Source organism: Enoplosus armatus, chromosome 8 (genome assembly GCF_043641665.1).
Source record: "Enoplosus armatus isolate fEnoArm2 chromosome 8, fEnoArm2.hap1, whole genome shotgun sequence".
Classification (NCBI taxonomy): domain Eukaryota; kingdom Metazoa; phylum Chordata; class Actinopteri; order Centrarchiformes; family Enoplosidae; genus Enoplosus; species Enoplosus armatus.
The window spans coordinates 23189855-23206341 of NC_092187.1; the positions used below are offsets into that span (position 1 = coordinate 23189855).

Here is a 16487-nt window from a genome sequence, read left to right on the forward strand (position 1 = left end):
GGACATCATGTTAGGCAATGTGGTCAACCAGCGTGTCCCCAGATATTTATATTTACAACATGGAGGCTCTGCAGCGCCTCCTAATTATCCTCTGAAAGTTAAGAAACCTCTGAGTAAATCACAGTGATCCCTTTGCTGCAATGAGCAACTGTGATGTGGAATTTAACAACAGCAGATATTTGCTATATTTAAGCACCTAAAACACACATATGACCGATGCAGACAACACAAACTGCCTCCATCCATTAGACTGATTAGCTGAAGAAAAGCAGAGACAAACAATAAAACAAGCTTGTTAATAAAGGAATAACTGCACAGCTGAAATAGTCAAGTCTCCCCATTCCAAACACATGTGGGCCCATTACACCACAAGCTCAGCCAGTGCCCACAGTGGCCACAATGCAAGACATAAACAAGAATGGCCCCGCTGTTTGCATTCCTGGTGTCGGACATTTTAAGGCAGCACTGACAGATCTGTGTAAAAATATATACGAAATAAGTATGGACCGCACAGCTGGAAAAAGTCATGTGGTTTACAGCTGATGCCACTGTTTACTGAATCAACTTGAAATTCATTATCTTTGCCTGCTCTCTGGTACGTCTTGCCCCTTTTCTTCTGGTAACATTGCATGTGCATTCCTCTGAGGAGACACATAGAAAGAGCAAAGGGGCCAACTGGTGCTGAGGCCCTGGGTTGAGCTTTAAAGGGTGCTGCAGTCGTACCCCTGGAAAATCCTTCCAAAACATGTGACTTCAAACATCAGATACGAGTTAAAGCTACATCCATCTTTCATCGGTCAACAGAACTAATGCACAGGCATGTAAAAACAACATGAGGCGAAAGGAGAAATAAATCACAAGTGTAGCACGTTTCAAACCTGACACCTGAAATTCGTCATAGTGAAACAAGAGAGTGAAAGGAAAAGATATGAAAACAAGACGTAATGCAAATGTGATTATTTGAAAATAATCACAATTCCTGTAATTCCACGTTTTGGTTTATTGTGTTTGTTCAGTGGAACTGATTGTTTACAATCCAATACGGCATTTAATGATTTTTATAATTACAACTCATTAAATCTGTCAGTTCTGGTAAGCCGCAAGTAATAAAACAACATGGTGCTTTCTGCTATTACAAATGTTTGAAGGATATCTTCTGCAAAAAATAAATCAGCGACTTAGTCTGTTAATCTGTTACATGTCATCAACTGACACATTATAGCAAATATACAAATACAACACTGTTAAAAATAGCTGTGATCATATTACTGAGGCCACACGATAGATCAAACATTAACATGTCACAAAAAGCTACACAAAACTGCTCATCAAGGTTCACTGCATAGTAGAAATCTGTGGTGATGTTGACATTCATGGAGAGAAAAAAAAACACTATACAGCCCCCCTCTAACACACACACAAACACACACATTCACTCCATCCATCAGGCGTTGTGTTTCTATTTCTACATTTCACACCTGGGAATCCACAGCGTCTACTTACAGCCTCATGCACTCTGCCATGCATTAGCTACATCCAATCATGTTGATGACAAACTAGCTGTTGAAATGTGCAGCATCTGAGCCTCATGTAGGGCTGGGACTGTAGGGTCTACAATCATGTGATTTGCTGGAAGAGTCCCCCTCCTCCTCCTCCTCCTCCTCCTCCTCTCCTCCCCTACCCTCCCACCTCGCAGGCCTGCCCCTGAGTGGCCTCTGCTAGGCTATGTTTCCAGGAAAGGGGCCTACTGGACAGGCTGTGAGGCCTAGGCAGGGAGACATTGGCTCATTGAGAAAAACAAAAACAGAGAGGGGCGGTGGGAAGACTCTCCCCTCTTACATAACTCTCCCTCCATGACAGGGGAAAAAAAAAAGTTCCCCGCCACAATGCAAAGAAAAACCTGTCCATCCGCCTTTCCTCGGGTCGCAAAGGCTGAAGCACTTCAGGACTGGAATTCGAGCAACACTGAAACCAGCAGTGCTCGCTTGCAGTTACACAATAGTTGCAACTCTTCAGACATACCACCACCGCAGGCGCGTCACACACCAGTCACATCTGAATGTACAGGAGTATCACAGCCAAATCTTACCACCGCTGCTCATTTCATTTTGGCTTGTTTCACAGAAGAATACTGTTTCCGTGTAGCCGTAACAACACATAAAACGTGATGTAACACAGCATGTCATTTAAAGTGTTGTGTTGTGTTGCACAGCTCTGGTGGGGAGACATTTACTGTATCTGAGGAGTCTCTTTTCTGGCCTGCACTGCCTCCCTGTGGCCAAAAGACAAACTGCACACGGAGAAGTAAGGTATCAGCAAAAACACTGAACTCAGTTTCCTCAAAAAGGCCTCAGAGGGCTTTAAAAAGTCTTGCTTTTAATTTATCTTAAATATTTTCTCTTGCAAGGCGTCGGGAGACGTCACACAAACTAAAGGTGGGATTGTTGCCTCGGTGGATTGTGCTGCAGGAGGCTTTTAGTGAAAACTCATGTAAAATATTAATAGTTTTTAATTGGTTATTCAAGTCCAGGTTGCATTAATTATATCATTAGGAATTATCTTTATGTACAGCTGGGAAGTGCTGAAAAAAATGTGATATAATAATAAATAATTCTAGGTCACATCGTCTCTCCTCGTTTTCCATCATACTTTGATATTAAATTGTATTCTATGTGGTATTAAAAAGTCTTAAATTGAACTTGGTGACGCCTGCAGAAACCCTGAGATACAGTAGTGTTTTATGTTGTGTGTCATCCTGTGAAATTAACCTGTAAAACACCTCCGGTTGGCAAAACGCATCTAGATTGTTTTGTGTAATCAGTAATTGGGGTGTGACTAAAGACTACTAAACATATCTATGGCACCATTCATACACAATGCCCATCTGAGACCTCTATTATAACTAAATCAGCACTTAAGGAGACTAAATGTGCTGGAAGAAAACAGTAAGACGCCAGTCGGGTCCCTCACAGCTGCTCCTGTGAAATGAACACACGTTTGATTCAGGAGTCGAACTCTGGCTGCTGCTCGATCAGGATGGTCGTGTCGTTCTCTCTCCTGGTGCTCGGATCCAGGCAGGACACTCCCAGAGCTATCAGACATAACCACCCCTGCAGCACAGACGGACACAGACAGGTTAACAATGAATCAGTGGACTGCTGTAACAGACGACGATCACGTGTTCAGGATGAGGAGCAGCAGCGAACTCTGCTGCTGTGTGACGTGACTTTCTTTGTCTTTATATAGAACCACCCACCCCGACACGCTGCGACAATACATTTAACATGTAAAATAATAAATGATAGGACAAATTACTCTCACACATAGAAGGAATACGTTCTAACACAACTCATAAACAAGCACATAAGTCACTCCAATTTAGGGCTGCAACTAACCAACTTGTTTTCAATTAATCTGCTGATTATTTTCACGTTTGTTCAATAAAATGTCAGAAAAGAGTGAAAAATACATCATCATCATAGTTTCCCAGAGCTGTTTTGTCCAACCAACAGTCCAAAACCCCAAAGATATTCATTTTACTGTGACAGAAGGGAAGAAAACCAACAAATATGGACATTTGAGAGCCTGGAAGCAGTACATTTTAGGGATTATCAAAATGTGGATTGACTAATCCAATATTTTATCCCAGTGATGATGGAAAAACAAGCTATAAAAGGTCCATGTGTCCCTAAAAGGATCAGACTTTCTTGCCCGGTAAATTTGAAAGCATCTTTTAACCACCTGGCAGCGACTTTATCCGATGAATTAGTATAAGACGACGGACTAACACTGTTAGTTTAGATTCTGAACTGCCAGAGTGGCTGAAGATGAAGTTGCTGGAACAAGTTTTAGATTTCAGTGGAACAAAGTTCAACCACAGCAGAATCTGTGCTGCTGGATCCGCTCCCATACAACCTGATGTTACTTACCAAATATCCCACGAATGTCAGGTATGCTATGGAGAGGAACGCTGACAGCACATACAGCCACACACTGTCGAGTGCAGTCACGTAGACCACGACGAAGTACATGTTGATGCCACACACTAACAAGATCACCAGTCCTCCTATGATCTTAAACCCTCTGTGGGAAGAAGAAGAAGGGAATAAGCATGTTTAAAGGAGAAACAACAACATTCAGGATTGTCTTTGTGTCTCATGGTTATGAACTTACAATCCATTCGCAAACTCATTCATGAGGGATGGCAAACTGGTGAAAGTGAGGATGGGAATGAGGGCAAATGGCAACTGAAAGAGAAGAAAAGTAATGAACATGTCATAGATGCCAATGTAGTTTGTACCATTTCATGAGAAATCCGCGATGACCGGGTAGAAGATACCGTTTTTACCAAATTTTCAGTATTGAATTCTCACCCGTGTGATTAAAACTTGAGCTTATAGTCTTCACTTGTCTTGTGTGTGAGAGCATCTTGTTTTTAATCATGTAGCCACGATAATAAAGGCCTTGTAACTTATACACAGAGTAATGTGCCTTGATGTTTTGGGGGAGTTTGTGTTACATCGCTTCCTCCCTTTTTCCTATGAGATCTTTTTCTTACTCAATTTCTGTCACATTTTTATCATTTGGATATTTATTTAACTGCTTTGCATTACTGCGACTTGCTTGAAGGATGTCGGTTAAACAGCATTTTATAGAATCAGAATCCAGCATTGAATCTGGATATTTTCAAACTAAATCTGTTTAAGTTTAAGCTTTCAACAATCTTAAGGAATAAAAGTTATAAGAACTAGAACTAAACGATTACAGTTTGCCAGATAGATAACACGTTTTTTATCCAGCTAAATGACTACCTTATGTTTTGTGCTCTTAGCTCATAAAAAATGAGAGATTAGATTTAAAAAATTAAAAATAAGAATTTGGCTATTTTACCAACTTGGAATTTACAATAGGCATTGAAACCCAATCCTACTTGTTTGTACATTTTAATTATATTATCCTTTTTGTACTGCAGGTTATAAGAATGGATTGAAAAGCACTTCACAGATAAAGTGCTATGAGATAATGGTGATCTAAAAGGTGATATGTTGGTGAATGTTGGCGAATGCCTCGTTGACGCTGCCAGTGAACCAGTTTTCACCGCTGCCTGACCTGCATGCTCTGCAGCACATTGAGGAAGTCGTTCATGCCTGTCAGGTGCTGCACATCCTGGAAGACGGCCACCAGCAGGGTGGGAGTGATGGCGAGGGAGCGGGTCAACAACACCCGAGCGAAACGTGACCAGCGCAGGTTCAAGAAGCCCTGAGGGCGGGAAAACGCGTCAGTCTGTGACATTTACGAGAAAGCAGCACTTGTTTTACGACTGTTTCAGCAAAGCAAACTGAGCACTGCTGCTATAATTACCTCACTTAAATAAATGAAGCCTGATTCCACACAGAAGATACCAAAACTGAATGTGACATTTAGTGGTGTTCATTTACTCACAAATTGTACAAATTTGAGGTACTTGTACTTTACTTGAGTCTTTTCTTTTCATGCCACTTTCTACGTCTACTTCACTACATCTCAGAGGGAAATATTGTACTTCTTGCATTTCCACAGCTTGTTTGTGTTTTTGTGCACTGCTTCCTCCACTGACCTCCATGACAAACTGGCCGGAGTACGTTCCAGTCATGGTGGAGCTCTGACCAGCTGCGAGGATCCCCACGGCCCAGATGTAGAGCGCCGCGGGGCCAAAGAAACAGCCCAGCACCACTCCCTGCAACACACACGCAATGTCAGCAGCGTTACCGTCACCGGAGAACAAGTACGACCCCCTGAGAGGGACTTGACTGGATAAGTGGAGATGGAGAAATATACATTTTTATCATTTTGTCTTGTAATGTGTTTAATATTCTAAAACGTAAGACATGGGGAAGTGTAGACTCGAGAGTCAGGTTGTCTCTCCGTCTCTGTGGTCTGTACCCTTTCTATTAAATCTATTAAATTGATATCTCTCAATCAACAAAATTTTACTTCAAGTGCTGCGGTGAACTTGCTGCGGTGAACGTACCCCTCGATAACAACAGTGCTGTAGTAATAGTGGCGGAGTAACGGCTTTAAACGTACCCCTATGTAGATGTCCACCTCTAGAGTTTCATTGTTCAGAGGGAATAGATGTGAATGAGGACTTCCTGTCTGATTGCAGACGTTGTGCTGGAATAAAAATAAAACACACACATCTGTAGCACAGCAGCCGACGAAAACACACATTTCCCCGCTTCCAAAAGATGCCTCCTCGTTAATATTATCAGAGCGGCTGCAGAGATACTCACCACCTCTTTGTTTGAGCGTCCGTAGAAAGCCTCGGCGAAAACAGCCACCACAAACACATTGATGAGGAAAGAGACGAACAGCGCCACGCTCGCCTCAATGAAGAAATATTTGTTGGCCTCTTTTACTTCTTTCCTGTTCGACCGGTCCACTTCTCGAGACTGAGGGAACATTTGGACACGTTATGACTTGCTGATACAATCGTACCGTTTCATGCGGCTGATTTAAATGTTTTATTATTATCTATTGATCCAGCAGTTGAACGCACCTTGACAAGAGCAGAGTGGAGGTAAATGTTGTGAGGCATGATGACGGCTCCCACGATGCCGACGGCCTGAGTCAGCTGAACAGGGCCGCAGCCCTCGCAGTACGGCACGAACATCCCCTTCAGCAGCTGGCCTTGGTCTGGACTCACCGTCACATACTGGCAGAGAGGAGGCGGTGCATGGGCAGACATTTATGATATGCAAATGAGAAGGAATCAATAAGGAATCAATCAGCGTAACCAGGAGTCACAGTGTAGAACAAAATGACACCTGTAACAATGCAGGAACACATAACATGAGACTTATGTCCGTGAATCTGTTGCCCCAGTGCATGCTGGGAGGCTTCCCAACACACATACCTCATGTAACTGCAATCACACGATCAGCCAATCATATGAATGATGACAACTCTCTCTTCATTTTGCCTTTACTTCAAAATAAGGGCGCACTGTTATTCAATATAACTTCATCCAGGATTATTAAATCAATCCTCAAGCTGCTTTCAAAGAACCAAATTAGCTGCATGAGAATGAGCAGGATTATTTTAGCCTGCACAGCATGTTACATACATGCATTTGTTTATTTATGCACTTTATATTGGTATCAGGCAGAGCTCCCTTCACCGACTCCATCTGGTGCAGAGATGTGAACACGTGACCGGCTGCCTGTATGTTCAGTATTGACGATGATTTTAAAAATTCTACTGATCCCTTTTAAAGCATTAAATGGCCTTGCTCCAAATTACATAAAAAGATTTATTGACTCCCTAAGTGCCTGGGCGTTCCCTCAGATCGGTGGATGTGGCTCTGCTGGTTGTTCCTAGACAGAGAGCGGAGGTGACGGGGCCTTCGCTGTTAGAGCCCCCAGACTGTGGAGGACTCTACTGAGCTACATCATCAGCGTCTTTTAAATCCCTTCTTAAACCTTTCTTTTATAGGAAAGTGTTTATGAATATTTAATTTGTTGTTGGGTTTTATCATCCCACTCTTAACACTCAACACTCTTTACATTTAATTAACTTTATTTTATCCGCCGTGTTTTATGATCTCTGTGTTGTTTTTTTGTTCTAATCTGCTGTTTTTTTCTTCTTCTGTAAAGCACTTTATAACCTTATTAAGAAAAGTGCTTTTATAGTGCTTTAAGTTTATTTTTATCATTATTACTTTTGGCAGCATGTTGTAGTTCAGCAGTGAGCTCAGATATAGAGATGCACACCATTTTATTTCCAACATGTCTGATTTTTGTACATTATGGGAGCGCAAATAGGATCTTTACACTGTCTGTCATATTGTGTTGTTTTTATTCAGTTAGATGTTATAACAAGCTGACTGACGAGTGGGAGAAACGTCTAGGAAACATGTTTTACAAATACTCAGTCACGTAAATGTATGTACCTCATATCCAAAGGTGATGGCCATGATGGTGATGAGCAAACCAAAGAAGGCTTCCAGCTTCCTCAGACCTGCAGAGAAAGAAATGAGGAGGTTTTATTCATTGTTGTTGTGGTGACATATTTCACTGTAATTTGAAAACTTTAATGTAAAACACGTGAGGAGGCCACAACCTACCATACTTGTCTAAGAAGAGGAAGACAAACGTGTCGATGATGGTGATGAGGACACCACCCCACAGTGGGATCCTATGGGTGAACACACACACACACACACACATTTTAAAGCACTCATCAAACAGTGATTCCGCCCGAGCGGCCATTAAATGGATGTCGTGTCTGTTCACCTGCCAGAGGAGAGAAGGTTGAAAGCGATGGCACAGCCGATGACCTCCTGCATGTCTGAGCCGATGATCGCCAGCTCCACCATCAACCACAGGATGATACGAGGCACCTGGACAGACGACACAGGTCAGTTTACGACTGCTCAGTGGTGTGGTGGAAGTGTTTAGATGGAAATTAAAACACGCATTTTCAGGGCCGGAGAATGACATCTGAGTTTAACATGAATACTGGGTTTCCATAAGAAGGTCCACTGAACTTTTGGCACATTTTACTGTGTATTGATAACTGTATCAATGACGACTGTTTGAGGATACAGGCCCATTCTAGCTCTGAAGTATCAGTACTGACATTAGATAATAATCATTGAGATATTATAGTCCACACGTGCACTGCATTAGTCCCCAAAGTCTAACCTTTAAGAAACTTGACCCATGACTTTAAACACTGACTGGCAGTCCAAAAGACAAACATCTGAATCCTTGTGCCTGCACCTCTGGGCCCTTTAAACACATGAAATTAAGTGAACAGGTGCAAACTTACAGAACCATTTCGCCGTTTTTCAACCTTATCTCTATCCCAGTTATAGGGATATACTGTGGTGTGAAAAAAGGGGAAAAACCTGGAGCCAAGCGCCAGAAGGGGGAGACAAAGTTACGTTCTCCGGCTTTAAGAAATTCTTTCATTCATGCAGCTCCCTACATATTTTCATCTCACATGTACTGCAGCCTCTTAAAATGTGTCCAGCAGAAACACAGTAGGCATGCTTCAGAGAACAAAAGGACACATGATTTTTAGCCATGTGGTTAACAGTTGCTTTTCCTCTTTAGGCATCAGGGAAGCAGAAACATGATTATTCCACATTTCCTCCCAGTTCTGATAACTATCAGAGGCTCATAATTAAATTTTCTGACCATATAATCCAAGATTACAGCTACTGAGACAGCAAAAGGGCGACCACTTCTCCACAGCTGCTGAGACAACTCTCGCCGCACTCTGTGTTTGGGAAGCGAGAGCCAATCGCCGATGAAAACAGGGAACACAGTGAGTGTCAGTGTAGATAATTCATCACTGTTATCTCACAGTGTGGTACTGGCGGTTGCAGACTTCAGCCAGGTGCATCCCCGTGACGACGCCCAGCCGAGCCGCCAGCCGCTGCAGCAGCAGGCCGATGATGGTGGCTCCCAGCAGCACCCAGAGGAGCTGACGGGACGAGAACAGAGGCATCATCTGTTAATCAGCCGTTCCATGAGCCCGAATAAGGGTCAGTATGACTTTGAGATTATGAAATGATGTTCACAAAGAGTTTCAACATTTGTGGTTGTAAATCATCCCTTACAAACCTCCCTTTCTCTCTGTTTCAGCCCTCCATCCAGACTGAAATAGTGCTTGTTTTTTTTTGTTCATCCAAAAGACGAGAGTTTACAAAACAGTTTACAGGGTGAATAAATCCTAAAATGCCAGTTTGGTGTTTTACAAAACAATGATGTAACTTGCTCAGTGAGGGAGTTTTAAATGTAAATATAGCCAAATGCACAGAAGAGAGTCACGACGCCGCCCCCTGTTCATAGTCACAGTCTGTTCTTCCAGTCATTAACATCGCCTGTTATTAAAGATACTTGAAGATGCCCTGCAGGTGCCCTCAGTGTGTTCCCGCCATTCCAGTCACCAGTTCCCCATTCCCTCATTAGTCTTCGTTTGCCATTAGCCTCCGTGCCTGCTTTGTTTCCCCTCACTCACTGATTACCTGTTGCCTTGAACTTGTTACCAGGTAAACGATTGATTGCTTTCAACTGCTCCCCCTCCTGAGTCCTGCTGTTGAGTCCACATCTCTGTGTCACAAAGAGCTGCTGTCATTAACTTGGATCTCTGTTGACTGTGATTTTAAAATAATGATTTTACTGCTGGTTCACATGTCGTGTTTATGAAACGCAATCAAATCACTATTTCACACTCAATCTGTTGTCCGACACCAGAAAAAGAAAAAATATGTAAATAAGAAGAACTGGAGGAGACTGAAAGGACTCCCTGTGATTGATCATTTTAAACGCTGATATATCCAATCATACAGCTCATTGACTTGTATTTATGTTGATTTTGTCATACGACGTCGCAACCATGACATAATAGCTTGTTCAACATAAATCATTTTCACACAAAGACGATTTAAAAATCAGAGTCTTTGTGTAACCGTCAATATAATTTACGTAAATTTACTCAAACTTCTTCTACACATTCACGAATGTTCACTTCTCACAGAGCTTTTTCGCAGGTTTACGGACTCTGATTTACAATTTCAGACGTTGCATTAATTTGCGATCATCGTTTCACAAACTGAAAATCTGATGCTGCATCTACTTCCCCTTTTACAACACACTTCAGAGCTTTTTTTTGTGGAAAATCTAAAAATGATAAAGGAAGTGCAGTTTTATTCTTATATCATGCTGCCAGGGAGGTTATGCTTCCACCCACATGCTCGTCTCTCTGTTTGTCTGCTGAGCTCGATGATACATCAATATAAGACTAGATATTCTCTGGAACAGTTTCTTTTACTATCTTTTCAAACCAGACTGCTTTAGCTGAATGAAATCAACCATAAATGTTTCTGTTTGCTCGTCACATCCACATTAATATAATTTTTATCTCCAAAATTTTCTGGTTTGTAAATATGCTTTTATTGTTCCAAAATCCATCCTAACAATATATTATGAATATCAGGTATTTCAGCGTGTTTCTGACTGGCAGCAGGATGCGTGTATCAAAAACCTGAAAATAATTACAGCACACTGGATCGACAGTCGGGCTTCAGGCTCAGGGCTCGGTCACGCTCTGTGAATATTCACTCCACCTCTCATTCACTTCATTTGAAGCCCTTAAGACTAACGAATTAAAGAATGTGTTACCGGTTTTTGCAGTCAAAGTTCAGCCTTGTTAAACTTTGACCTGCAGCACAGTGAGACTCTCTAGTGTCCAGACATTTTGAGAGAGTGTAGAGTTGACTTCGTGGTGAAAAAGAGTACAAACGGCAGAGTAAGATGGATGCTGCATGTCTGCCAGTAAAGAGATGACAACTATTTTGAAAATCGATAGTTTGTTTAACTCATTTTTTGGATAAAAACAGTTCCAGCTTCTTAGTTGTGATGATTTTCTACTTCTTTGTGATCATAAACTAAACCTCTTGGTTTTGGACTGTTGGTCGGGCAAAACAAGCTATCTGAAGACGTCACCTTTTGACATTTTGTCGTTCAAACAATGACTCGATTAAGCGAGAAAGTAATCAGTAATGAAAGTAATAGTTACCTTGAAGCCAGCCTTAGCACCAGACTGCAGGTCAGACTCAATGTTACCTGGGTCCAGGTAGGCTATGCTCATCAGAAACCCCGGCCCAGTGAAGGCCCACAGCTTACGGAGACTAAACCCCCTCTACAGGAGAGAGAAATACAAGCTGTAACATAATAATGTCAGACATAATGGACTGCATGCTGCTGGTTACCAGTTCAACAAAAAACAAACAGTGGTCTATACTGGAAACACTCTCAGTTTCACAGCGATACACTTTCACTGTATACAATTTTTGGAAATGTCAGTATAGGTTTTTCCACTTCTCATGGACTCATGGATTACCTCACTGTCCTCCTCGGGAACAGGGACCCTCTGGTCAAAGTAAGTACTAGAAACAGGTTCATTATCCTGTTTCTGGAGGAAGACCGAAGGAGCTGAGACTCTGTGTGTGTGTGTGGTCGAGATCACCGCTTTCTCTTCCACCACGTCACCTGCTGAACATATGACACAAACATGGAGACGGTCATTGGAATCATATGCTGCGGTAAAGTCACACAGTTCCTGACAGGTATAGACTACATCTGATGACAGCGACCGCATTGTAAACTGTTCACTTGCAGTCAAAGTCACTCATTTAAACACTTGTTTTAATGCTGAAATGATGTGTCTGCAAGAAAAGCTCCCGTCTAGATGTCTAAATGATTTTTCCTGCACAGTTGAGCTAATTTGCAGATAGATAGATAGATTTTTAAAGGTATTTGTCATAAACTAAAATATTGACCTGATGATGGCACAAAAATGTAAAGAATTTCTCGGCAGTCTATCCGATAGTTGTCAAGATATCTGGGAACCACGAATTACTGTATAAAACTGTTGTGCTAATCAAAACAAAGCAGAACACTTTGAGCTGCTGGTGGCGCTAGAGGAAACATCAGGATTCATCCTCTGGTCCCTGTTAACATATACGCAACATTTCATGGAAATCCATCTGATAGTTGTTGAGCAGCCGCTGAGTGAGAGCAGACTGATGATTTATTAGTAAGATAATGAATGTCGGCTTGTCCTGTTTTAAAGGAAAAAGACGAGCGTGTTGCTTCACTGTCCCCCGACACATTCGTCGTACAGAAAACTGTGTACAAAACAAACATCGTCACCTTGTCCTCCAGTTTGTTGTGGCTCCTGATCTGTGGGAACACTGGGAGGCAGAGAGGAGATGCGGATGCTCTCAGGAGGGGGGTCTCTGACTGGAAGCAAAACAGTAATTATACAGGGATCACAGCCACTTACATGATCACAAAGCACACATTTCTCTGGACACAAACCAGATTAATCGATTAATTAATAGGGAAAACAATCAGCAGATTAATGGAAAATGAACAGTGAACAGTTTGTTAGTTGCAAAGTAATGTTATATGTAAGTAGTCCTGTTCATGTTTAACCTCTGCAATATTTGGTGTCTTTTAATTCCACATGCGATGACAGTGTACAATTTTAAAGCACTTGTACTTTACTTGAGTATTTCCATTTGATGTTGTTTTATATTCATTTGGCAGCTTTAGTTACTGGTAACTTTGCAGATTCAGATTATTAATAGAACAGATATTCACCAGATAAATGTATTTTTATGCATTAAGCCACCCAGCAGTATATAAAGTGATGTACACATTAATGCGTCACTAATCATAACCCGATAATATAATATATATGATTCTGAAAAGGGCCGTTCTGCATAATGAGTACTTTACAAATTCCTTCACAATGTTTGTTTTATCCAACCAACACTTCAAAACTCAAAAATATTAAAAGTAAATTAAAATAATTAAAAGGAAAAACAGCAAATCCTCATATTTGTGAAGTTTGCATGAAAAATGACTAAATTATCTAAATAGTGGCCAATTAATTTTCTGTCAATCGACCAACTGTGTCAGCTGTTCTTGTATAAACTGTCGGGTCGTTTAATTTATAACAAACATCATCTTACAAACAAAAATCTTGATTTGTAAAGTAACTAAAGCTGTTAAATAAACGTAGTGAAGTAAAAAATACAATAATATAACAATACAACAATATTTCCCTCAGAGATGTCGTGAAGTAGAAGTATACTAAAGTTAAATACAACTACCTCAAATTTGTACTGAAGTACCATGCTTGGGTAAATGTACTTTGTTACATTCCACCACAGGTTCCTGTGAGACTTTTATGAGGGTATTATATTATCATAACACAGTAAATGATAAATGCCATTAAGCATGATGAGGTCAGTATGAACTTTGTTTCACTATAAAAAAAAAAACTTCAAGTCCTGCATTAAATAAAGTTCTCATGTAAAAGTATTAGAATCAAAATATACTTAAAGCACCAAAAGTAAAAGTACTCATTATGCAGAATGGCCTGTTTCAGAATGATAAATATGATATTACTGATCATAATTACTGATGCATTCATGTGTTCATGCAGCTGCTACAGGAGGAGCTAATGTCTGCGGGGCAGCTTGTGACAAAGGGATCAATAAAGTTTTATCTTTATCCATATTAATACATCATCATTTATTTGCTTATTATATTTTGTATTATTAATCTGAATCTGCAAAGTCACTGAATGTATTAAATACAGGTAGTGGAGTAAAAAGTACATTTCCCTCTGAATTGTTGTAGAGTAGAAGAATAAAGTAGCAGAAAATGGAAATACTTGTACTTAACGTTGAGTACAGTAGGCCTACCTGAGTAAATGTACTTTAAATGTTTTAACAAAGAATCAGGGATCATATGAGGAAACATTAGATAATACACATGTGAAGATAAACAGATTGCATCACTTTGCTTTAATGAACTCACCTGCCAGCAGGAAGGAAAACATCTTCTTCTCTTCAGTAAAAACTTTGTAAAAACTTCTGAAACTTGAGAGGAAACAAGCAGCAGAAGTGCGCTACATCCCGGTTATATGATTATATGGTTCATTTTCTTCTCTCCTCGCTTCCCTGTTGATTCCGGTGAAGTTTATGGAGAGCAGGAACATCCGGCAGGTTGGACATCGTCCCTCCGCGCGAAGGTGTTGACTCACCGGTCCGGTAAGGAAGGAGGAGGCGGAGGGAAACCACCTGAGGACAAAGGCAGCTAATGTTTAACAAATGAACCTGCTGAAGGTCCTGTTTCTGTCACGTGACCCCGTTAAACTACAGCGGAACAGCCAGAGCTGATCCCGGATGCGGAGGAAACCGGACTGAAGAGTTACAGACTATCAAAATAAAACGCACTTAAGACAGGTTGTTTTTTTTTTTTTTAGTAAAACCGGAAGTATATGTTTATATGTTCTGTATAAGGTTTTTGGTCTTTTTCTTTCCAAATAAAAATCTCAGGATATAAAACAGGATTAGTTTTCGGCTTCAAGTTTCAAAATAAAGTTTGTATCTGGGGAAAAGCCATTCTAGATAAGATGCTGTTCCAAATATGATCTATATTATATATCCCTCTATATGGGCCAGAGGGAGAGATAATAAGATATTCATGCAACTAAAAAAACTACAAAGAAAGGTGTTTTTCCCGCCCTCTAGCAGCAGAAAGGTGTGTTTTGTTGTTATGTCTCACAAAAAAATAAAATGGTTTCATTGGGAGTTGGTGACCAGAGCAGGAGCTGCCACTGGGTGGAGACAAATACTGACTGATTTCCACCCAGGAGGAGCTTCAGATGCACATTCCTGTCAGGGTTTAAATTAAACAAAGCCACAAACCAAATGCAGGATTTCACCTGCGGCTCCCAGCTCCTTGTAGAGTTCAGTCTTCCTCCTCTAACTCTGGATGTATGTATATGCCTTTTTCACAGCACGCATTCATAGCAGGAAAATCACAGGTGTTACTAATAAGATTAACAAAGCATCCCAGTAAGTCGTGACAGCGTGCACAATAACAGGACCCTGAAACTGAAGCAGCTAAATGGAATTCAGCTCTATGGAGGTCAGTGTCCGTCCATCAGTTCGTCCAGACTGAAATATATAAACAACTGTTGGACTGACTGCCATGAAATTTTGTGCAGACATTCATGTTCCCCTCAGGATGATGCCCAGTGAATCTTCCTGTAGCGCCACCATGAGGTCAAAGTTTTCACTAATTTTAATCCCAGATGATGAATCTGACACTATGAGGTTAACATTTGTGGTTTTGAGTGAAATGTCTCAACAACGACTGGATGGATCGCCATTAAATCTGGTTCACACCTTCATATAGTGTTAGAGGACGAACTGTAACAACTGGTGATCCTGAATACCTGAAAAACTAATGACATTCCCATCAGCCTCGGCTCTACTTTGTGTTTAGTGCTAACTAGCAAATGTTAGCGACGCGCTAAACTACAATATTTGATACTTCTACTTCTTTTTCAGCAGATTTTTACTTTGTGGTATCTGCGTCACTTCCTCCTGTAAGTTATCACAGCAATGTAATAATTATTTTGGGAAAAGGAATCTAAAAAATATTCTGTCCAAACTACAAAAGCTGCAAATGTGACTCCGATCTAGTTCTGCGATTATTTTCATTATCGGCCAAATATTTTCCCAATTGACTGATTAATCATTTTCCTATAAAATTTCAGAAATTAGTGGAAAAAAGTCCATCACAGTTTCCCAAAATGGCGTCTACAAATATCTTGTTTTGTCCAAAATATTCAGCTTACAAAGATATTTAACAGAGAAACCGCAGCAAACCATCACATTGGAGAAGCTGCAACCAGAGAATGGTTTGAGTTTGTTGCATGAAAAGGACGATTCATTGATTATCAAAATAGTCACCAATTAATTGTGTTAACTGATGAATTGACTGTTCCTTGCAGCTCTACTCTGATCAAATAATGTCTATCAGGACTGTGATTCCTTATCAGTTTCAGCCAGTTTAAATAAGTTAATAAATGAAAGAACGTATTTAAAATAAAAGATCTCTAGTTGTATT

At 40.7% G+C, this 16487-nt stretch overlaps 1 protein-coding gene across 1 annotated transcript; it reads right to left on the reverse strand.

Moving 5' to 3' along the window:
* Positions 1-980: 980 nt before the first annotated feature.
* LOC139288592 (natural resistance-associated macrophage protein 2-like) lies at positions 981-14469 on the reverse strand. Its single transcript, XM_070909914.1, has 16 exons — positions 14385-14469; positions 12705-12794; positions 11893-12044; positions 11569-11691; positions 9352-9471; positions 8274-8380; positions 8105-8175; positions 7931-7998; positions 6539-6694; positions 6273-6431; positions 6067-6153; positions 5597-5716; positions 5110-5259; positions 4174-4247; positions 3930-4083; positions 981-3110 (listed from the first exon to the last, which is right to left on the reverse strand). Exons 1-16 carry the CDS (start codon positions 14404-14406, stop codon positions 3003-3005), a joined length of 1761 nt encoding a protein of 586 aa, XP_070766015.1. The 5' UTR covers positions 14407-14469; the 3' UTR covers positions 981-3002.
* Between the last annotated feature and the right edge of the window lie 2018 nt (positions 14470-16487).

Coding starts and splice junctions, on each gene's coding strand:
- LOC139288592 (XM_070909914.1), bottom strand. CDS start 14,406: ATGTTTTCCTTCCTGCTGGCAG. Junction 8,381..9,351: donor GCAACCGCCAGTACCACACT/GTGAGATAACAG, acceptor TCGTCTGTCCAG/GTGCCTCGTATCATCCTGTG. Junction 4,084..4,173: donor AATGAGTTTGCGAATGGATT/GTAAGTTCATAA, acceptor TTCTTCCCACAG/AGGGTTTAAGATCATAGGAG.